The sequence below is a fragment of the Somniosus microcephalus genome, chromosome 10 (genome assembly GCF_052327205.1).
Source record: "Somniosus microcephalus isolate GS21.2 chromosome 10, FLI_Smic_1.0, whole genome shotgun sequence".
In the NCBI taxonomy this organism is placed as follows: domain Eukaryota; kingdom Metazoa; phylum Chordata; class Chondrichthyes; order Squaliformes; family Somniosidae; genus Somniosus; species Somniosus microcephalus.
The window spans coordinates 157,138,317-157,163,191 of NC_140996.1; the positions used below are offsets into that span (position 1 = coordinate 157,138,317).

Here is a 24,875-nt window from a genome sequence, read left to right on the forward strand (position 1 = left end):
ATGTTCTTCAATCGAAGACTACGATGCCGCTTGGATTTGGTTAAGCCAAACGTCCGAAGAGATGTGGAGAACAGGCAGTTTCAGAATATGAATGAAAGGCCGACCAGGAGTTTTAAGATAGGTCAACCAGTTTTGGCCCGGGACTACCGCACTGAGAAATGGCAGCCAGGAACGATTTGTACACGGCAAGAACCTCTCATGTATACCGTGGACGTTGGAGAGAGCATTGTAAGATGCTATGCTGACCAGATTCTAGAGTCACTGGAAAACGTCAACTCCACACCACGATCTGATACACCTGGCAATGAAATCGACGTACCAATTGCAGCTACCGCAGAATTGATGATATTGGAAGCAGATGAACCAAACAACGACATTGATCCCGACTCAACCTTGCCAGAAGAACCTGATACCCCAAAGAGGCGTTATCCAGACAGAATCAGGAAGCCTCCTCAAAGACTGAACTTATAATTGCTTAAACTTAACCAATGTATCTAGCAACCGTAATTGTGATTGTAATTAGTTATCATTTAGTTGTTAAATGAATGTTATGTACTGTTTATCTAAAAGGGGAGGAATTGTTGTGTATGTACCTTTAAGAGAATAACTGGTCTCAGACTGCAGTACCGGCAGTGACCACCCCTGTATAAAAGGCGCTAGTGAGCCGCTGTTGTTTTCAGTTTCCGATTGACTTCAATCAGTAAAGACTTGTTTTGTTCAACTCCTGCTGTCCGTGTCTCAATCATTCACGGACATAATACTTTTTGCCCCGTGTATGTCTTCAAGACAACCTCTGTATCTCTCAAGGGTATATGTGAGAATAGCCGCTTGTAGTCCCTTCGGTTTATGACTGTTAGGGCTGATCCTGTGTCCAATTCCATTTTCACTTGGACTCCGTCTATCTTGAGTGTGACCCAGATAGTTTGGTGATCCTCCATTTTGATTACATTATGTAGTTTCAGACAACCCAGCTCCTTGCTTCCGGAGTCTGTATCACTTTTCTGTTCGTCTGAACTACTCTCTGTCACCTTATGTACCTTTTTGTACTTCTCCTGTGGAGATTTCTTGCTGCTGGTTTCCTTTCCTGACCTGCAGACTCTTGCTATGTGTCCTACTTTTCCACACTGTCTGCACACTTGGTCCTTGAACCAACAATCCTTATGGTCGTGTGTTGTTCTGCCGCAGCGATAACACTTCACTGCTCCATATGACATTTCATTTGTGCCATATTCTTGCGGTCTCTGTTGTATCTCTGCAGCGCCCCGTGCGGCTGCTTCGTGTGATACTGCCATGCTGAAAGCCTTGTCCAGTGTAAGATCCTTTTCTGATAGAAGCCGTTTCTGGGTTCCTTCACTTTGAAGCCCACACACAAACTTGTCCCTTAAAGTACCTGCTAGTCCCGTTCCAAACTGGCAGTGTTTCAATAGCTTGCGCAGTTCCGTTAAATACTCAGCATTACTTTCGTCTTTATGCTGGTTCCTTTTCTGAAACTTAAATCTTTCTGCTATCAGCAGCGGTGTGGGGTTTAAGTGGTCCTGTAGGATTGCCACTATGCTTTCAAAATCCTTTTCCACTGGCTTCTCTGGGGTTACTAGGTTTCGCAGTAAGCCATACGTTTTTGCACCCATGGAATTCAACAATACCAGTGTTTTCCTGGCATCTGGCACTTCATTCGCCTTGCAGTACACTTCTATGCGTTCTACATATGTCGCCCAATCTTCGACATCATTGTCGAACGCTGTGACACTGCCACTCTTCGGCATCCCTGGGTGTGGTTAGACTGGCTAAAAATGGCGTCTCCCGCGCTTTCCTTTCTTCCCCCGTGGACGCTGCTCAGCCCTTGAACACCGGCCGCGCTCTGCGCGTTTTCCTGCGTGCCTCTCTCGTTGACGGCGCTCGGTCCTGAACCCCGGCTGCGCCGTGCGCTTTACCCTCTCTCTCTCTGTTCCCGTCGACGCTGCTCGGCCTTTTCCTGTGGCGTCGGTCGGCTCTAGCCGCCGCTGTGCGGGAAGGGTCTGCGCCGTACCTGTTGCCAGCCCGCCTCGCTGGAGTCTCCGCCGGATGGTTGACGCCCTTGCCTCTGGAATCGGCCTTCCTCTGCAGAGTTGCAGGTAGGTTCGAATCGACTCGTCGCCAATGTTAAATCCGTGAATCTTGATGTATGGTGTCCTTCAAGAAATAGACAGAGACTGCAGAGGAACAATCAACAGGTGTTTACTGGATGAGGGTTACTCTAAAACTAACAGTAAAGATCCCTACTCAGGGTTTATATACAGGTGTGGTCACTGCCGGTACTACAGTATACAGGAGCTGTAAAAAGTAGTTCTCCCCTTAAAGGTACATACACTACACCTCCCTAACAGGACTGTGGGAGTAACTTCACCACACGGACTGCAGCAGTTCAAGATTGCGGCTCACCACCACCTTCTCAAGGGCAATTAGAGATGGGCAATAAATGCTGGCCTTGCCAGCCATGGTGTGGAGATGCCGGAGTTGGACTGGGGTGGACAAATGTAAGAAATCACACAACACCAGGTTATAGTCCAACGCCTTGCCAGCGACGCCCACATCCCACAAACGAATAATAAAAAAATATTTAAGTCAACGTTTTGATTGGTCTTCTTTTTCAACACTGCATCAGCTTTCTTTAAAAAAATAATCCAGGTTGGCAAAGACTTTATATGGTTGCGTGCACGCATACACTGCAAACCACCAATTTACTCTACAATGAATTGTTATCCATTGCTTAGACTGCCATTTTCTATGCATAGTTCTTAACATCCAAAATATTCCAGTTAGTGTGTTCAGACATATAATTAATTATTTGGATAAATACATGATTTGATATCGTATACCATCCATTATTGCATTCGCAAATACTGCTCTGTTAAATATTCATCTTCTAGTCAGCTTAACCAATATATATTTTAATAACCTGCAACTTTTCTCACTATATATCTGCCACACGCGGTACTTGCTCCTTGCCGTTCCCTCTCTGGGTAAGTGCACACAACCCTTTAGGCACGTATGAGTGATTTAGCTCAGTACTTCCCCCGCTTCCAGTGTGTTTGTGGGTGCGCGCATATTCATGTGAATTTACCAATCGCAGTTTCTCTGCTTCTCCCGCATTCACAGACACATTCAATTGAGCGATGCAAGCGGCGGCAGTGAACCAGCCTGGGAGTGAATGAGTGATTGACAGACTCCCGGTCCGAGCGCCAGCCTGCAGCATCGCCATTGCTCGCACCGCCCGCACTCACTGCAGCAACAGCTGGGGGCACCAAACGCTGAAATACTGTGTCGCTTACGCGGGGAATGTTCGCCGTCGCTGAAATGACCGGAAGGTAAAAAAAAAATTAAATAACCCCAGTTGTTAAAAAAAAACACCTTTCATTCTGTCTCGATGTAATTTTCACATTGCCTGGAGGTTGTCTTTTTTTAAAACTGTCTGAGCTCATCCAGGCTGCATCGACCCGGGAAGCTGAGAGCTGCGCGCGACTCCATTTCACTGCTTTTTGTTCGTTCTGTTTTGTACTTTAGTTCTGTTCATTCATTTTTTTTTAAAAGACGGAAAAAAATGAAAACTTCTGTTTAGTATTAAACTGCGAGTTCTATTCCCGGTAGCTCGTAGTGGAAAATTGAAGTTGATGTTAGTAAATCTGTCAACTCTGCACGATCGGAATTGATAAAAGTTGGCCCGAGCTGCTGAATTTAGGGTTACCCCACCCTGAAATACCAGATTGATCATGTTAAGTATTTTTTTAAAAAGCTGCAATGTATGAAATTCTGTAACTTGAGGCCTAATCTGCTGCTGCCCTCGAGTGCAGTGAAGATTGGCGAGGGTTATTTTCTGCAGAAAGCTATATATCAAAGTACAAATGTAAACTAGGAAGTAAATTCTGTAACGGGATTGGGGGGAGAGTGGAAATGTCAGTACAAGGGGAAAAAATTACACGATGGAACCAAAAAGTTACTCATCGAGTTACTGGCAGTGTAGTCACAGTGAAGACTCTGAAATCAAAAATTCATGACTATATAAGTATTGTCATTTTCATTTCCGGCTAAAATTTGGGATATGCCCCGTTTTGAATTGTTGCTTCATAACTACCCCCCCCCTCCTTTTTCTGCAATAGTTTAACTTTAAGTAGACGTTTTTGGCAAGATGATGGTTTTATTCTAATGGAACATTTATTTTCAAAAGTTAACCTATTCTGGAAGTGGCCGTGTGAAGGAAGAATTCTAATTAATTTTTAATTTTTTTTAAACTTTCAAAAATGTCATGTATGATTCACACAGAATGCATTCCAAATGCAACAACAAAACTTAAATTGTTTTACTTTAATTTGGTTTTAATTGTCAAAAATACTTTTATTTTGAATTCAGTTTCAACAACAACTTACATTTATAGAGCACCTTTAACGTAGTGAAACATCTCAAAGCATTTTACAGGAGTGTAATCAAACAAAGAAAAAGATACCAAAGAAGGAGACAGTACGATCGATGAGAGGTAGGTTTTAAGGAGCATCTTGCAGGAGGCAGAGAGTTTTAGGGAGGTAATTCCGGAGCTTAAGGTCTAGACGTCTGAAGGCACAGCAGCCAATGAAGGAACTGCGGTGCATAAAAGTCCAGAGTTAGAAGAATGCAGAGTCCTCAATGGGTGGTAGGGCTGGAGGAGGTTACAGAGATAGGAAGGAATTTGAACACGAGGATGAGAATTTTAAAATCAAGGCATTGTTAGACTGGGAGACAATGTAGGTCAGCGAGCGCCATGGTTCCCGCTAAGGTGCGTGCGCAGCTGCGCTGTGGTCTGAGAGGTCCCGCGCGGGCCGTTCACCAGCTTTTATGTGTAGATACCATGCATGCGCAAAAAATTTGAATAGGCTGCGCATTGTAGGAGGCAGTGCTGCTTACGGTGGACGTTGACGAGCACATGGTTGATGTGTGAACGGGACTTGGTGTGAGTTAGGATTTGGGTAGCAGTGTTTTGGATAAGCTTAAGTATATGGAGGGTGGAAGGTTGGCTAGGAGAGCATAGTCTAGTCTGGAGGTAACAAAAGCATGAATGAGGATTTCAGCAGCAGATGGGCTGAGGCAGGGGCAGAGACGGGTGATACTGCAGAGGTGGAAGTAGGCAATCTTTGTGACGGAGAGGATACGGGGTTGGAAGATCAGCTCTGGTCAAATAGGATGCTGAGTTTCAATAATCTATAGAAATTAAAATTTTTAAAACAGCAATAACTGTTGAGCTTTATTTGTATCGTACTTCGTGGGGTGCTGGGGCCACCAGCTGCTGACACTGGGCAGCTAATGGGAACCACTGGGTAAACTTGATGGACTGGCTGCCAGGAAGATCCATTTATAAAATAGGTGTTGCATCATCTGGGATAAATGTTTTCCAATCCATTTGTATTTGTAAACATTCTGATGCACTGGATAAAAAAATTTCACCATTAACATCTGTGTGTTTGGACAACTCTCCTACTGAGAGCTGTAGGATCAAAGGTGTTGGGCATTGAGGAAGATTGGCTATTTTTGAAGCTCCCCCCTCGAACTAAACACGACTAGATTGCAGCAGTCTGAGCTTCGTAGTTATGTTTTGTGTCTTATTTGTCTTCATTTTTAATATAGTTTTTCTGTGTCGTTATTCCTCCCAAGAACATTTTCCTAAGACCTTGAAACAGTTGCAGAATTATTCCACGAATCCAGTTTCCCTCCACCCTGTCGCTAGTTCAGCTTGAATGACCTATATGATGATGAGCCTCTTGTGTCAATTACTGGGCCTGTTTGCTGGAAAATGGGGCCAGGCTGCATTTCGGAGTGGGGAAACATACAATTGCAGTGTACTCAGCCAGCCCACGTGTAAAGTACTTGCCTCAGTGGGTTAGCACACTAACTCTATTTACAATTTTATATATTTGCATTCAGTTAATTGTTGGTGAAATTATAATACGTAGAAGATAGTTGATGAGAAAAATAAACTCTTCAGTGGCACTAGTTGCATAACTCTTGAATGCCTTATGTCAGATGGCGCAAGTGATTTTATTTTTGTAAACTGCCATTCCCCAATATGTATTCTATTTAAACAATTGGTATGTACATATGAAGTATTTTAATTTTATTTATTGCTGTCTTCCAAAATTCTATAGACTCTGGAACAGTTCCCATGGATTGGAGGGTAGCTAATGTAACCCCGCTATTTAAAAAAGGTGGTAGGGAGAAAACGGGGAATCGGTAGCGGGGAAAATGCTAGAGTCCATTATAAAAGATGTAATAGCAGCGCACTTGGAAAACAGTAACAGGATCGGACAAAGTCAACATGGATTTACAAAAGGTAAATCATGCTTGACTAATCTACTGGAATTTTTTGAGGATGTAACTGGTAGAATAGATAAGGGAGAACCAGTGGATGTAGTGTATTTGGACTTTCAGAAGGCTTTCGATAAGGTCCCACATAAGAGACTAGCATGCAAAGTTAAAGCACATGGGACTGGGGGTAAGGTACTGACTTGGATAGAAAACTGGTTGGCAGACAGGAAGCAAAGAGTTGGAATAAACGGGTCTTTTTCCGAGTGGAAGGCAGTGACTAGTGGGGTACTGCAGGGATCGGTGCTAGGACCCCAATTATTCACAATATATATTAATGATCTAGATGAGGAAACTAGATGTAATATTTCCAAGTTTGCAGATGAAACAAAGCTGGGTGGGCGTGTATGCTATGAGGAGGATGCCGAGAAACTCCAGTATGATTTGGGCAGATGCATGGCAGATGCAGTATAATGTGGATAAATGCGAGGTTATCCACTTTGGTGGCAAAAACAGGAAGGCAGATTATTATCTGAACGGCAATAGATTGGGAAAAGGGGAAGTGCAACGAAACCTGGGTGTCCTTGTGCACCAGTCGCTGAAGGTAAGCACGCAGGTGCAGCAAGCGGTTAAGAAGGCAAATGGTATGCTGGCCTTCATAGCGAGAAGATTCGAGTACAGGAGCAAGGATGTCTTGCTGCAGTTGTACAGGGCCTTGGTGAGACCACACCTTGAGTATTATGTGCAGTTTTGGTCGCCTTATCTGAGGAAGGATGTTCTTGCCATGGAGGGAGTGCAGCGAAAATTCACCAGACTGATACTTGGGATGGCAGGAATGACTTATGAATAGAGATTGGGTCGATTAGGCTTATGTTCGCTAGAGTTTAGAAGAATGGGAAGGGATCTCATTGAAACTTATAAAATTCTAACTGGACTAGACAGACTAGATGCAGGAAGGCTGTTCCCGATGGCAGGGAATCCAGAGCCAGGGGTCACGGTTTAACGATAAGGGGTAAGCCATTTAGGACTGAGATGAGGAGGAATTTCTTCACCCGGAGAGTGGTGAACCTGTGGAATTCTCTACCACAGTAGGCAGTTGAGGCCAATTCATTAAATATATTCAAGAAGGAGTTAGATATATTTCTTAAGGCTAAAGGGATATGGGGAGAAAGCAGGGACAGGGTACTGATGTAAAAAGACTACTGAGCACTTGGTTTGAGTATAAAACAAGGCTTTAATCAACTGTTTGAAAGCCATGAGATTTCTAGTTACATCACTAGTTCCTGGTTACAGAAACATCCTGAGCAAGCTGGGCCCACACCTGAGTATTTATACTCCTTGGACAGCGCCACCAACTGGCCGCCCAGTGTTACTTCGAGTTATTTCTTCATGAGTGATGAGATTCATAACATTCTTCCCGCCTGTAAGATTTGGGAAGTCCGACGACTTCCTTCTAGTGGATTAGGCGGACCACGAATAGATGCAGTCTTTTAGATCTTCGCTTGTGGTTGGAAGGCACGTCTCCTCGGACCGTGTCTTGGTCCCTGGGTCGCTTGGTCTGTACTGGTAGATCGATGGGACCTGTGTTTCCTTGATCGACGGAAGACTGGGGAGATCGTGACTCCGGGTGCGAGTCCCCACAGGCGCAGTGCTGGCGTCATTTTGTTTGGTAGCCGGGGATTGACTGGCGTCCTGGCTTCGGGTGGCCATCCCATGGGAAGCACTCGGCTTCCCGAGTTGATCCAGTGGAGTAGCCGGCAGATCCCTTGATGTCCCAGGTAGGGCGTCATCCTCAGGGGAGTGCAGAGTGTCGGCATCATTACCATGGGTTCCTCTACCGGTTGGGTCTGTGGGACCGGTTGGATAGGGAGCCAGATCTCGGAGTGAAACGGTGGACTCCCGGCCATCCGGGTACCGCACGTGCACATACGTGGATTTACATCTGTTAGTTCCACCTCGTCGACGGGATCGTTTTTGGAAGATCGGACGAATCTTCGGAGCAGCACGGGGCCAGGAGCTGCCAACCATGACGGTAGGGACGTCCCATGAGTGGAGCGACGCTGGAACCTGAAGAATCGCTCCTGAGGAGTGACATTGGTGGATGTAGAAAGAAGAGACCTGATGGAATGCAACGCGTCAGGGAGCATAGTTTCCCACTGCTGGTCTGGTAGGTTGCGTGACCTCAGTGCAAGACGAACAGCGTTCCAAATGATAGCGTTGTATCTCTCAACCTGTCCGTTACCGATGGGATGATGTGTCGTTTTACTTGTGGCGATTCCCCGTTGGGAAAGATAACTTTTGAGTTCGCTTGACATGAAGGAGGGACCCCGATCAGAGTGGATGAAATTGGCCGTACCACAAAGGGAAACGACCTGATCGAGGCATTTGATCACTCTGGAAGTAAGCATATTGGGATAGGGGAAAGCAAAGGGAAAGCGTGAATATTCGTCCACCATAGTGAGTAAGTAAGTGTTTCGCATTGAGGAAGGCAATGGCCCTTTAAAGTCAATGCTGAGTCGCATAGGCTGTATAGCGTGTATGAGCGAGCCATCCGACGGACAGAAGAATTGCAGTTTTAATTCCGCACAAATTCTACAGGTGGAGCATGTTCTTTTCACATCTTCTGTAGAAAATGGGAGATTTTTAGATCACAGACAGTGCAACATACGGCTAATGCCAGGATGGCATAAGTTAGTGTGAAGATCCGCAAGAGTCGAAGTTGACATAGAAGAGCAGAATGCACGCGTGAGGTTATCTGGGGCTACATTCTCTTTGCCGGGTTGATAATGTATGGTGTAGCCAAAGGCGGCCAATTCCATCCTCCAGAGTTGTATTTTGTTATTCTTGATCTTAGTGCGTTTCCGGTTATCCAGCATAAAGGCCATGGAGCGCTGATCGGTTATAAGCGTGAAATGACGACGAGCGAGAAAATGACTCCATTTATGTACTGCTTCGATGATAGCCGTAGCCTCCTTCTCGACAGGAGGATAATGGAGCTCGCTACCCTGCAAAGTTCTGGACAGAAACGCAACGTGTCGACCACCTTGATTCAAGGTAGCCGAGATCGCCACATCCGATGCATCGCACTCGACCATGAAAGGGAGATTTTCATCGATGGAACGAAGCGTGGCTTTTTCCAGTTGTCGCTTGAGGAGGTCGAAAGCTGAAATAGCCTTTGCCTCCAACAGAAATGACTTCGCGTGAAGCAGGGGCTTGATCTTGTCAGAGAAGTGGGATATCCACGTCACATAATAGGCGCACATGCCGAGTGCCCGACGAAGAGAGCCGAGATTCATAGTGGGAGGGAGCTCCTGAAGCTGACTAAGTCGCTCCGGATCCTGTTTGATGACACCGTTGCCCACCCAGTAGCCAAGAATGTTGGCTGATGGTACTGATTTCACAGATTTGGACTCATTTAAGGTTAAGTTGCGACGATGGAGAGCATCAAAAAATTTCTGGAGGTTGGCATCATGCTCCTTCTGGTCATGACCAGCAATGGTGATATTATCCAGATATGGAAAAGTGTCCGTTAAGTTCTCCTGTTTGACTAGGCTATCCATTGCCCGTTGAAAGACGGCCATCCCATTGGTGACCCCAAATGGAAGGTGACAAAACTGATAAAGCCAACCATTGGCCTCAAAGGCTGTATACTTTTTGTCAGAGTCCTTTAATGGTACTTGATGGTATGCGCTCTTTAAATCAAAAGTTGAAAATACCTTGTTGGCAAGGTTATTGACCATGTCATCGATGCGTGGTAGTGGGTAGGCATCCAGGTCGGTATACTGGTTAATAGTTTGTGAGTAATCGATGCAAAGATGTTTCTTGTGTTGCTTCAGAGGATTTTTATCAACGACGACTTGTGCCTGCCAGGAAGATGAACATAGCTCAATGATACCGTCAGCTAGAAGGCGAGAGATTTCTACCTCGATAAAGGATCGATCATCTTGGCTGAAACATCGTGATTTAGTGACTATGGGCTTACATCGGGGGGAAAGATTGGAAAACAAGGCGGGCTCGTCGAGCGAAGCCGCCGAAAGTGCACAAAACGGTACTTTGGAAATAGTAAGCTCCGGCTTTGACCCTCCAAACTCGAAAGTGAGTCTTTTGTGTTGTTTCTGGAAATCCTGTCCCATGAGCACATCACTGCATAGGTTTTTGAGCAGCTCGAGCCTGGTGGAGAAATAAGTGTGGCCATTGAGAATAAGGTCGACAAGACAAAAGCCGGAAGAGTTGGTGGTCAGTGTCGTCGGAGCCATTGCAATTTCTCTGTCTGAGGGGTAAATACGCAGTTTTAACTTACTGACAAGCCCGCTCACTAATGAAGCTGTCAGAGCTGCATGAGTCGATTAGTGCACTCAAAATGTGTCCATTTACCGAAACCTTCGTGGCTGCATGGAACAGACTTTGGGGAAAAACAGCTGTGATGGGAGGAGGGGCAGTTTTACCCTTGACAGCTGTAACCTTAGTAGTGGTTCTTGGGGGAGGAGCAGTTTTATAGATAGCTGCAAAACTAACAGGGGCTCTTGACTGGCATACCTTAGAAAAGTGACCTTTCTTACTGCAATGATTGCTGACTGCGTTACGAGCAGGACAAAATTTCCTATAGTGGAATGCACCTCCACAGAAGAAACACTTCCTTCCAGACTGCCAAGATGCCGATAGGGCAGGGTCGTCCTCAGTGAAGGTTTCTAGGGTCAGGTTGCCATCAGCCAGGTTGGAGCCATCATCCGAGGCCTGTCGAAGGAGTCACTAAAAGTGATAGCAGCAGCCCGTGCACGTGGTGAAAGATGGGTATCGCTAAGTCCAGAGAGCATGCCTGGTCATAGGCAGCCTGTAACTTGAGGATTTTATTCTCCAACAGACGCTGACGTATGAAAGGAGATACAATCCCATTAATAAAGGAATCAAAAATTAACTCCTGGTACTGCTAAGCTGTGACAGCTTTAAGATTACAATCCTTGCTGAGCCTGCAAAGTTTCTGAAGGAATTCATCAAGTGATTCCCCGGGTTGTTGTCGAGTTGTGGCCAGTAGATGCCGATCAGAAATTTCATTTGGGGCCTTAACATATAGTTGCTGTAGTATTTGGATAGTGGCGTCATAGTCTACACAGTCTTCGATATAGTCAAACACATGAGGGGATACATAGTTGGCAAGCATTCGTAACTTATTAGGAACATTTTCACCACACTCCTCGAGGAAGTTGCTAAAGGTACGATACCAGTGTTTCCATACCTTAGCAGCTGTAAGTGAATTCGGGTCCAGGTCGAGACGGGCGGATCTGAGTAGTTTCTCCATGATAGATCGATTACTTCGTCCGAGTTCCCTTCTGCGGTTTGAGTCGTAGCCGTCTGTTCCCAAGACCACTCAGAGTGTGGAGCAGGTTCAGTTGATTAAATTGATGTAAAAAGACCACTGAGCACTTGGTTTGAGTATAAAACAAGGCTTTAATCAACTGTTTCACAACCATGAGATTTCTAGTTACATCACTAGTTCCTGGTTACAGAAACATCCTGAGCAAGCTGGGCCCACGCCCGAGTATTTATACTCCTTGGACGGTGCCACCAGCTGGCCGCCCAGTTACTTCGAGTTATTTCTTCATGAATGATTAGATTCATGACATAGGGTACTGAATTTGGATGATCAGCCATGATCGCATTGAATGGCGGAGCAGACTCGAGGGACCGAATGGCCTACTCCTGCTCCTGTCTTCTATGTTTCACGTATACTTAACATTTTGGTGTGGAGTGATTTATATGCAAGAACATAAGAAATAGGAACAGGAGTAGGCCATTCAGCCCCTCGAGCCTTCTCCGCCATTCAGTGAGATCATGGCTGATCTTCTGCCTCAACTCCATTCACCGGCCCTATTCAATTCAATTTTATTTGTCATATATGCAACAGACGTGTGTACTGCACAATGAAATGTTGATTTTTACGAGTCCTCCCAACATTGGAATAAATATGGCATAACAATGATAAAAATACTAATAGAAAGACAGTAATAATAAATAAAACAACAGTAATAAATAATAAATTAATCGTTCATGAGTCTTATGGCCTGGAGGTAGAAGCTGTTTCGAAACCTGTCGGTACGAGACCGTATGCTTCGGTATCTCTTACCGGACGGGAGCAGGGCGAAGAGGTTGTGGCTGGGGTGACTCGCGTCTTTAATGATTCTCAGGGCCTTCCCCCGGCACCCCTCGGGGTAGATATCCTGCACAGCAGGTAGTTTAATTCCTATAGTGTGTTGTGCAGCTTTCACTACCATCTGTAGAGCCTTGCGGTCTGTGGCGGTGCAGTTGCCAAACCAGGTAGTGATACAGCCGGACAGGATACTCTCGATGGTGCACCGGTAGAAGTTGGTGAGAATCTGGGGGGCCATTCCAAATTTCTTCAGTCTCCTGAGGAAGAACAGGTGTTGGCATGCCTTCTTGGTTACAACGTCGATGTGATGAGACCACGTTAAGTCCTCCGTAATGAATACACCCAGGAATTTGAAGCTGCTGACCCTCTCCACCTCAGCCCCTTCGATGTAGATTGGGGTGTGTCCCTCCCCCTGCCGCTTCCTGTAATCCACGATCATCTCCTTTGTTTTGCTGATGTTGAGGGAGAGGTTGTTGTACTTGCACCATTCTCCTAGGGCTCTTACCTCCTCCCTGTAGCCTGTCTCGTCACCATCTGTGATCAGGCCTACAACGGTAGTGTCCTCAGCAAACTTGATGATGGAGTTGAAGTTGTGCGTGACCACACAGTCGTGAGTAAACGGAGTACAGAAGGGGGCTGAGCACACAACCCTGGGGAGCTCCCGTGTTCAGGATCAGTGTGGAGGAGGTGTTTCTGCCTATTTTCACCACCTGGGGTCTTCCCGTCAGGAAGTCCAGGATCCAGTTGCATAGGGAGGTGTTAAGTCCTAGCTCACTGAGCTTGTTGACAAGCTTGGAGGGGATAATGGTATTGAATGCTGAGCTATAATCAATGAACAACATTCTCACATAGGTGTTCCTCTTATCCAGGTGTGATAAGGCAGTGTGCAGTACAGTGGCGATGGCATCATCCCTAGATCTGTTTGGGCGGTAGGCAAATTGGAGTGGGTCCAGTGTGTCAGGTAGTAACAAGTTGATGTGGGTTTTGACCAGCCTGTCAAAGCACTTTATGATGACAGAAGTGAGTGCTATGGGGCGGTAGTCGTTTAAACAGGTTACTTTTGTTTTTTTGGGGACTGGAATAACCGATGTCATCCTGAAGCGGGTGGGGACTACAGACTGGTACAGTGAACGGTTGAATATATCCGTAAACACGGCTGCCAGCTGGTCAGCGCATGCTCTAAGGACACGCCCAAGAATTCCATCTGGACCGGGTGCTTTGTGGGTGTTCACTCTCTTAAAGGTCTTGCTCACGTCAGCCACGGAGATTGAGAAGACCCGGTCGTCCTGAGCCGCGGGCGCCCTTGTAACAGGCCAGTTGTTGTTGGCCTCAAACCGGGCGTAAAAAGTGTTAAGCTCATCCGGGAGAGAGGCATTGCTGGGCATGACACAGTTGGGTTTCCCTTTGTAGTCTGTAATAGATTGTAGTCCACTCCACATCCTTCGCGAATCTGAGCTATGATAGTGTGACTCCACTTTGTCCGTGTATTGTCTTTTTGCATTTTTGATGGTTTTTCTGAGGTCGTACCCTGATTTCTCGTACTCATCCATGTCCCCAGATTTGAATGCGATGGACCGTGCTTTTAGCATAGCACGGATATTGCCATTTACCCATGGTTTCTGGTTGGGAAATGTTCGTACAATAATCCTCGGAACAACGTCGTCTATGCACTTGTTTATGAAACTAATGTCTGAATTTGTATATGTGTTGATGTCATTGTCCGAGGCATTCCGAAACATATCCCAGTCAGTGGAATCAAAACAGTCTTGTAACATAGCGTCTGATTGATCCGACCAGCATTGTAGAGATCTCATCACAGGCTTTTCCTGTTTCAGTTTCTGCCTATAGGTGGGTAGCAGCAGGATGATTTGCCGAAGGGAGGGCGGGGGAGGGCCTTGTATCCATCCCGGAATGGAGTGTAAACGTGATCTAGTGTGTTCTTGGCTCGCGTTGGGCAGGTGATATGCTGATGGTATTTAGGCAGTACTTCAGATTGGCTTTGTTGAAATCGCCAGCCACGATGAATGCAGCCTCTGGATGGGAAGTTTCAAGCCTGCTAATGATCCCATACAGCTCGTTTAGTGCCCTATTTGCGTCGGCCTGTGGTGGAATATACACCGCTGTAATGATCACGGATGAGAACTCTCTCTGGAGGTAGAAGGGTCGGCATTTGATCATCAGGTGTTCAAGATCGGGTGAACAAGAAGATGTAAGTAGTTCCACGTCGGAACACCAAGAATTGTTGATCATAAAGCATACTCCACCCCCTCTATTTTTCCCCCCGAGTCCTTTGTTCGGTCTAGTCGGTGAATGTTGAATCCCTCTGGTTGAATGGCCGAAGCTGGTGTCGATGGATCAAGCCAAGTCTCAGTAAAAATCAAGACATTGTAGTTCTTAATGTCTCGCTGGAAGGTGAGACCCCCTCTGAGTTCGTCCAACTTATTGTCCAGTGACTGCACATTCGCCAGGAGAATACTCGGAAGGGGGGTGGGGGGTGGTGTTCACGTCGCCTCAGCTTCACTAATGCACCTGCTCGTCTGCCCCGCTTGCGCTGTCGTTGCTTCCTGATCACAGGAATGAAGTCAGGTAAGCAGGTGGGAGGGTAGATGGTAGTAGCAGCAGAATCCCAGTTCGAAAAATCGGGGGTAGGTCCTATATCTCCGGACGATCTTATGTCCAGAAGTGATTGACGGTCGTAGCGGATAAGTGAAGAAACAGTACTTACAAAATTGTTTAATAATAACAATAAAATAATAAATAAAGTGGAAAGTTGTGGACGAGCTCGTAAAACAGCGGCTACCCTCATAAGCCATACAGGTCGGTTAAACAGTAGAATTTTTTTTTTTTTAAACGACTAAACTACTAATAAAACTAGAATGCTAAATACTAAACCGTAGAATACTAAAAAACTAACAGTACGATATATTAAAATACAACATTAAATACAAATAAATAAATTAAATACAACATTAAAATACTAATTCACCGGCCCTATCGCCATATCCCTTGATGCCCTTACTAGTCAGAAATCTATCGACTTCTGTTTTGAATATACCCAATGACTCAGCCTCCACAGCCCTCTGGGGTAGAGAATTCCAAAGATTCACAACCCTCTGTGTGAAGAAATTTCTTCTCATCTCAGTCCTGAATGACCTACCCTTTATCCTGAGGCTGTGACCCCTGGTTCTAGACTCCCCAGACAAGGGAAACATTCTCCCAGCATCCAACCTATCAAGCCCTGTAATAATTTTGTATGTTTCAATGAGATCCCCTCTCATTCTTCTGAATTCAAGAGAATACAGGCCTAGTTTACTCAATCGCTTCTCATACGACAGTCCCGCCATCCCAGGAATCAATCTCGTGAACCTTCGTTACACTCCCTCTATGGCAAGTATATCCTTCCTTCGGTAAGGAGACCAAAATTGTACACAATACCCCAGGTGTGGTCTCACCAAGGTCCTATATATTTGGAGTAAGACTGTACTCAAATCCTCTTGTAATGAAGGCCAGCATACCATTTAAGAACATAAGAAATAGGAGCAGGAGTAGGCCATTCAATAAGATCATGGCTGATCTGATCCTAACCGCCAATCTACTATCACAGAACTATCTCCTGAATCTAACAGAATTAGACACATGAAATAGGAGCAGGATCAGGCTACACGGCCCTTGGCCCGCTCCGCTACCCACAGGGCCATGACCAATCCGAACCTAGACTCATGTCCAAATTCCTGCCCGCTCCCCGTAACCCTTAATTCCCTTTACTTCTAGGAAACTGTCTATTTCTGTTTTAAATTTATGTAATGATGTAGCTTCTACAGCTTTTTGGGGCAGCATATTCCATGGACCTACCACCCTCAGTGAAGTAGTTCCTCCTCATCTCAGTTTTGAAAGAGCGGCCCCTTATTCTAAGACTATGCCCCCTAGTTCTAGTTTCACCCATCATCGGGAACATCCTCCCCGCATCCACCCGATCCAACCCCTTCACAATCTTATGTTTCAATAAGATCGCCTCTCATTCTTCTGAACTCCAATGAGTAGAGCCCCAATCTACTCAACCTCTCCTCATATGTCCATCCCCTCATCCCCGGGATTAACCGAGTGAACCTTCTTTGTACTGACTCGAGAGCAAGTATGTCTTTTCTTAAGTATGGACACCAAAACTGTACACAGTATTCCAGGTGCGGTCTCACCAATACCTTGTACAACTGAAGCAATACCTCCCTATTTTTATATTCTATCCCCCTAGCAATGAAAGCCAACATTCCATTGGCCGCCTTAATCACTTGCTGCACCTGCATACTAACCTTTTGAGTTTCGTGCACCAGGACCCCCAGATCCCTTTGTACTTCAGTACTTTCCAGTTTCTTGCCATTAAGATAATAACTTGCTCTACGATTTTTCCTGCCAAAGTGCATAACCTCACACTTTCCAGTATTGTATTCCATCTGCCAAATCTCTGCCCACTTACTTAGCCTGTCTATGTCCCCTTGCAGGTTTTTTATGTCCTCCTCACTCACTACTTTCCCTCCCATCTTAGTATCATCTGCAAACTTTGATATGTTACACTCGGTCCCCTCCTCCAAATCGTTAATATAGATTGTAAAGAGTTGGGGACCCAGCACTGACCCCTGCGGAACACCACTAGTTACTGATTGCCAGTCTGAGAATGAACCATTTATCCCAACTCTCTGCCTTCTGTTAGATAGCCAATCCTCTATCCATGCCAGAATATTACCCCCAATCCTGTGATTTTTTATCTTAAGCAATAATCTTTTGTGTGGCACCTTGTCAAATGCCTTTTGGAAGTCTAAATACACTACGTCCATTGGTTCCCCTTTATCCACCCTATATGTTACTTCCTCAAAGAACTCCAGCAAATTTGTCAAACATGACTTCCCCTTCATAAAACCATGCTGACTTTGTCCTATTAAATTATGATTATCCAAATGTCCTGTTACTGTCTCCTTAATAATGGACTCCCAACATTTTACCTACCACAGATGTTAGGCTAACCGGTCTATAGTTTCCAGCCTTCTGTCTACTGCCCTTTTTAAATAAGGGTGTTACATTAGCAGTTTTCCAGTCTGCCGGGACCTTTGCTGAGTCCAGGGAGTTTTGGAAAATTATTACCAATGCATCCACAATCCCTACCGCCACTTCCCTCAAGACCCTAGGATGTAAGCCATCAGGTCCAGGTGATTTATCCGCCTTGAGTCCCATTATTTTACCGAGTACCACTTCCTTCGTGATTTTGATCGTGTTTAGCTCCTCCCCCCCCCCCTATAGCCCCCTGTTTGTCCAGTGTTGGGATATATAAAGTATGTGTCTATACTTAATGCAATAATGACGAGACAGCTTGGAAGATTCAACGTAGGTCTTTACTTAATACCAACAGGCGGGAAACTGAGGGGAGATCAGTACCCACAGTACTATTTATACCCCTATGGCCAGGAGTGGTACTACGGTATCACTACGCCCTACAAAGTAGTGCTGCCCTGGCCATAGGTTTAAAGTAACATACCTATTACATACACAACAGGATATTCTTAGTGTCCTCTAGTGTAAAGACTGATACAAAATACTCATTCAGTGTTTTTGCCATCTCCATATTTCCCACCATTAATTTCCCGGTCTCATCCTCTAAGGGACCAACATTTACTTTAGCCACCCTTTTTCTTTTTATATAACTATAAAAACTCTTACTATCTGTTTTTATATTTTTTGCTAATTTACTTTCATAATCTATCTTCCCTTTCTTAATCAATCTTTTTGTTATTTTTTGCTGTCTTTTAAAGTTTTCCCAATCCTCTATCCTCCCACTAGATTTGGCTACCTTATATGCCCTTGTTTTTAGTCGAATACTATCCTTAATTTCTTTACTTAGCCACGGATGGCTGTCTTTTCTTTTACACCCTTTTTTCAGTGGAATATTTTTTTTTTTGGAAGTTGTAAAATAACTCCTTAAATGTACACCACTGATTTGCCTTCCTAATGGTTTGCTGCACCTGCACATTCACTTTCAGTGACTCATGTACAAGGACACCCAGGTCCCTTTGAGCATCTGCATTCCCCAATCTTTCACCATTTAGGAAATACTCTGCCTTTCTGTTTTTTTCTACTAAAGTGGATAACTTCACATTTATCCACATTATATTCCATCTGCCATGTTCTCGCCCACTCACTGAGCCTGTCGCGATCCCTTTGAAGCCTCTTCGCAACTGACACTGACACCTAGCTTTGTATCATCAGCAAATTTGGAAATGTTACATTTTGTCCTCTCATCCAAATCATTGATATAGATTGTGAATAGCTGGTTCCCAAGCACCGATCCTTGCGGTATCCCACTAGTCACAGCCTGCCATCCTGAAAAAGACCCGTTTATCCCTACTCTTTGTTTTCTGTCTGTTACTCAATTCTCAATCCATGCTAGTATATTACCCCCAATTCCATGTGCCTTAATTTTGTTCACCAACCTCTTGTGTGGGACCTTATCGAAGGCCTTCTGAAAATCCAGATACACTTCATCTATCGGTTCCCCTTTGTCTACTCCACTAGTTACATCCTCAAAGAACTCCAATAGGTTTGTCAAACAGGATTTCCCTTTCATAAATCCATGTTGACTCTGCCCAATCTTACTATTAGTTTCTAAGCGCCCAGTTATTGCATCCTTTATAATAGATTCCAGCATTTTCCCAACTACTGATGTGAGGCTAACAGGTCTGTAGTTCCCCGTTTTCTCTCTCCCTCCTTTCTTAAATAGCGGGGTTACATTTGCTATCCTCCAATCTGCAGGAACCATTCCAGAATCTCTCGAATTTTGGAAGATGACAACCAATGCGTCCACTATTCCAATGGCCACCTCTTTCAAAACCCTAGGATGTAGGTCATCCGGTCCTTGGGATTTATCGACTTTTAGTCCCATTAATTTTGCTAGTACTGTTTTTTTACTAATAATTTCTTTAAGTTCCTCATTCTCGTCACACCCCTGGTTTTCTCGTATTTCTGGGAGGTTTTTTGTGCCTTCCTCCGTGAAGACAGAAACAAAGTATTTATTTAATTTCTCAGCCATTTCCTCATTCCCCATTATAAATTCTCCCCTCTCTGACTGTAAAGGACCTACATTTACCTTCGCCAGTCTTTTCCTTTTCGCATATCTATAGAAGCTTTTACAATCCATTTTTATATTTTTCGCTAGTTTGTGCTCATATTCCATTTTCCCTTTCTTTATCAATTTCCTGGTCCGCTTTTGCTGATTTCTAAAAAGATCCCAATCCTCAGGCTGACCACTTTGTCTGGCCAACTTTATAAGCTTCCTCCTTTGACTTAATACTAGCTTTAATTTCTTTTGTTAGCCATGGTTGGATCACTTTTCCTTTTGGGTTTTTATGCCCTAGAGGAATATGTTTGTTGCAAATTATGCTTTATTTCCTTGAATGTTAGCCATTGTATGTCCACCTTCATACCTTTTTAGTGTAGTCTCCCAATCTACCATGGCCAACTTGTCCCTCATACCCTTGTAGTTTCCTCTGTTTAGATTAAAGACCTAAACTTGCTGAGTGCTTGCAAGTTTATCCAGCTGTTTGGAATTTGGAGGGGAGGCTGTGTCTCTCAGTAGATTAATGAAAATACAGTAATCCCTCCCCAACCGTGGGGGATACGTCCCTGAAAACCCTTGTGGTTAGTAAAACCGCGGTTGGCAAATATAGTACAGGTAGACTACCCGTTATCCGAACTTCCGAAAACCGAAACCCTCTAAAAACCGAAGGTTTTTTCGGTCAGCGTAAGTCGTGCGCACGACATGACCAGAGTGGCGCACGACTTACGCTGAGCAGAGGGTCAGTGTAAGTCGTGCGCACGGACCCCCGCCGACCCGACCCCCCCGTGGACCTCCGCGGACCCCCCCGCCGACCCCGACCCCCGCCGATTTACGCTGAGCAGAGGGTCAGCGTAAGTCGTGCGCACGACCCCCCCCCCCCCTGCGGAACCACCTGACACTCTTCCAAAGGCTCGAAAGCAACGAGAGCTCTGAGCCCGCGGCGGTTCCGGCCCCTGTTCCGACCGAGCACGACGACCTGTTAGTGGAAATGCAGAACTTCATTGCATTCCAGGCTAGCAGCGATGGACAAGCCACGACTGCGGGGACCCCCGCCGACGCGGACCCCCACCGACCCCCCCCCCCCCCCCCCTGCCGACCCACCTTCCGAAATTTTCCGAAAACCGAAACACGGCTGGTCCCGAGGTTTTCGGATAAAGGATAGTCTACCTGTATAAATGTTCAAATAACACAAAAAAGAATATTAAAGCAATAAAATCATGTTATTTACCTTAATCCTAAATTTAAAACTGCGTATATGCAAAATTCACTGCCGCGGTTGGCAAAAGTTGTCGCAGAGAGGAAACTGTGTATACTTGAAATCCGCGTATGGCAAAACCGCGGTTGGGGCGGGATTCATGTGCAACCTTTTTCTTTTTGTGTGGGGCCTAATCTTGATTAACGTTCCATTTCATACCGCTGAAAATGTAGGAATTTGATTTTAACGTAACAAAGGTTTTTTAGTGTAATTGAGATGCTAATGCTTTTTACCACCAGGAGTCGTGGCATTATATGGCACCTCTTGATATGTTTTTAGTTTATGGGTAGCCACGTACATCATTGAGCAAAGCTTCTGTGTCAACAAAAAAATTGGTGATTGGAGGTATAAACCATTCAATGTAAATTATTGGCTTAGTGGCTGAACTGGTTAAAGAGTCTGCATACAAAGTAGGAACTTCAATGTACAATAGCAAAATACTGCAGATGCTGGAAATCCGAAATAACAGAAAATGCTGGAAAAACTCAGCAGGCCAGGCAACATCCGAGAAGAGAAAATAGAGTCAACATTTCGGGACAAACCCTTTGTCAAGAACTCCAATGTATTGTGTTTTCTTTTAAGGCTGGTCAAAGATTGGTGGTATAGTAAATAGTGTAGACGTGAGCATAAAATTACAAAGAGTCATTGATAGATTGAGTGGGTGAAATTGTGGCAGATGGATTTCAACATAAGTAAGTGTGAAGTCATCCATTTTGAACCAAAAAAGGATATTTCCAAGTATTTAAATGGTGAAAAGCTGGGAACAGTGGAGAACCAACACGATTTAGGTGTCCCATGTACACCGATCACTAAAATGTAGTACAGTAGTCAGGTATAAAATATAATCAAAAAGCCAATGGAATGTTAGCCTTTATAACTAGAGGGCTAGAATATAAAGGGGAGGAAATTTTGCTACAGCTATACAAAGCCCTGGTTAGATCATATCTGGAGTACAGTGTACAGTTCAGGGCACCGCACCTTAGGAGATATTGGCCTTGGAAGGAGTGCAGCACAGATTCACCAGAATGTTACCAGGGCTCCAAGGGTTAAATTATGAGGAGAGATTACATAAACTAGTCTTGTCTTGTATTTCTTGGAATATAGTAGGTTAAGGGGTGATTTGATTGCGGTTTTTAGGATTTTGAAAGGAACTGATAGGGTAGATAGAGAAACTTTCTCTGGTGGTGGGGGAGTCTAGGACAAGGAAACATAACCGGGCATTCAGAAGAGAAACTAGGAAACACTTCTTCATGCAAAGGGTGGTAGACTTGTGGAATTCCCACATAAAGCACTAAATGCTAGCTCAATTAATAATTTTAAATCTGAGATCAATACATTTTTGATAGCCAGGGATATTAAGGGTTATGTAGCCAAGGTGGGTGGATGGAGTTAAGAATCAGATCAGCCATGATCTCATTGAGTGGCGGAACAGGCTTGAGGGGCTAAATGGCCAACTCCTGTTCCTATGAGATACTATGTTATATCCCCTTTGTTGTATTTAATAAGTTGTGATTTTCAAAGATTATCATTTGGAACTTTGGGAGAGGAAGAGGTGCTGATACACTTTAAGTAGGACATTTTCAGTTGGTTACGGCATTTAAAAAAAACTCAAGCAAAATGATAAAATATTAAGTATCTAATTAAATTTATTGTAACTGTTTTAAGATAATGCATATTTTAATACCTTTTAAAGTTACCACTTAAGGAATCGCCTCTTCTGTTGCTATTTATATCTAGTTTGCTAAACATAATTTCAATTAAATTTACTGCTGTGACAACTAGATCCTGGTTAAAGTTAATCACAGGTGAAGGTAGGGGGTAGCTTGTTGCCACTATTGTAATCTACCTGTACAGTGTAAGTGAGGGGCATTGAATAATGTCACCTCGGCTGCACTGACTATGATTTACTAGTTGTTTATGCTGGCTTCCTGGTTTTCATTGAAACATATGTGGAGGTAAATACATGAAGTGTTGTGGGACATGTATGTGCTTGCGTAGTTAATTGAACATGGATATTATAAGACAGAACCAGGCCATTCAGCCCAACAGTCTATGTTTGTGTTTATCCTCTGTAGGAGCATAGTCCTAATCCTATTTGCCCACCTTGTTCCCGTAACCGTTTGTTTCCCCCTTTTCCTCCAGACACCTATCTAACCTGTTCTTAAATATTTACATGGTCTCTGCTTCAATCACAAACTCCAGTAATGCATTCTACAGCCTCACAAACATATATATATTTTTTTTAATATATAAAACAATTCATGTTCTCTTTCCTAAATCTCTTGTGTTTAGACTTGTATATTTGTCCTCTCATTCAAGACCCCAGAGCCAGTGGAAACATTGTTTCTATCAGCCCATACCCATAACTTCATAATTTTAAACACCTCCATCAAATCACCCGTACCAACAACAGCCCCAATTTTTCAAGTCTGTCTTCATAAGCTGCATCTAGTGAATCTATGCTGTACCCTCTATATTGCTTCATCATCCTTACATTGCTAGCTCATATGGAGATATGGAACTTTTACCACAAGGGGAGGTAATTTGGCCCTTGTTACTTGTGCTGAATTTAGGTCCCTCTCGGGACTGCTTTCTCCTCTGGCAGAAGTCCAGGCTACTGCATATATGGCAACATGTGCTATCAAATCTGTGATAAAAATGCTAACTTCCGGGAAGTTATGTCATCACTTCCTGTGAACTATGAACTGTGAACTATGAACTGTGTACATACCTCACTTCCTGTCATATGTCACTTCCTGTTGGACTGGTATAAATACTGGTCTGTTCAGTATTGTAAGAGGCTTCTACCAGAGGCATGGTAAAGACCTCTCTTGTATATAGTGTGTTTATAAGTTACTTAAAGCTTACTTTAAAGTTACTTGATGGTAAGCCTCCTTTTTCTTACATCAATTTAAGTAACTTAGTATTTACACTGACAAATACTAGACCTTCAGACAAACTCGGAAGTTAAGGATCCAGGGAACCACCCGTCATGGAGAAAATCCTTAGACCTATTCGTCTGGACTTGGACCCGAATACACCAGCAGCTGGCAGGGTATGGAAGCATTGGTATCGTACTTTTGAGAATTTTCTGGATGAATGTAAAGTGGATGCTCCTGCTAAATTGAAGATACTTGTCAATTATGTGACCCCAAAAGTGTTCGAATATGTTGATGACTGGGATAATTACGAAGAGGTGATTCGGGCACTTAAGAAACTGTATGCGAAGACCCCAAATGAGGTCTATGCTAGACATCTACTGGCCACAGCCCGACAAGGGCCAGGGGAATCAATTGACGAATTCCTGCAAGAACTTCGCAGGCTCAGCGTAGATTGTAACTTTCAGGCAGCCTCAGCTGAGCTGTACCGCCAAGAAATGATTCGTGATGCTTTCATCTGCGGGATTGCCTCTCCATTTATACGCCAGCGTCTACTAGAAAGTAAAACACTTGAGCTACAAAAAGCTTTTGACCTAGCTTGTTCACTGGATTTGGCAAAGAGAAATGCAGACCTCTATCAGCTGCCCAGATCTCGATCTGCTGCTGTAGCTGCAACCAGACAATTCAAGCGGTCTCAGGTGAACCCTATCATGGGGGAATCTAATTCTGATAATTCTGATGAAGAAGAGGAGGACGACCCCACTTTAGCAGCCTCTTGGCAATCTAGGAAGGAATGCTTCTTTTGTGGAGATGCTTTTCACCCTAGGAAAACCTGCCCTGCTCGCAATGCAATCTGCAGTTATTGCGGGAAAAAAGGACACTTTGCTAAAGTTTGCCTATCAAGGGCCTCTACGAGGGCCAATCCAGCTAAGACCTACCGAACTGCCCCAATTAGGGCCTATCAAGATGCTCCAGCTAGGACCTATCAAGCTTCCTCTCGAGCTCTCTCCCGAAGAAGCACACCGAGAGTTTTAGCCACTCTCTGTGCAACGACACCAATTACAGCTGCTTGCCCACAGAACCTGTCTCAGGCAGCCACAAAAATGTCAATTAAAGGGCATACCTTAGATGCCTTAATTGACTCAGGAAGTACTGATAGTTTCATTAAGGAACAGATTGTTGCGAAATTGAAAC

General features: G+C 44.5%; 1 protein-coding gene across 1 annotated transcript in view; it reads left to right on the plus strand.

Annotated features, from left to right (window-relative positions):
- Nucleotides 1-3,087: 3,087 nt before the first annotated feature.
- The window catches only part of LOC147111785 (LIM and senescent cell antigen-like-containing domain protein 1), a 211,182-nt gene continuing 189,394 nt past the window's right edge, over nucleotides 3,088-24,875 (plus strand). Inside the window, exon 1 of the mRNA XM_085999015.1 lies at nucleotides 3,088-3,344. Coding sequence (XP_085855141.1) covers nucleotides 3,316-3,344 — 29 coding nt within the window. The 5' untranslated portion in view covers nucleotides 3,088-3,315. The remainder of the gene's footprint in view (nucleotides 3,345-24,875) is intronic.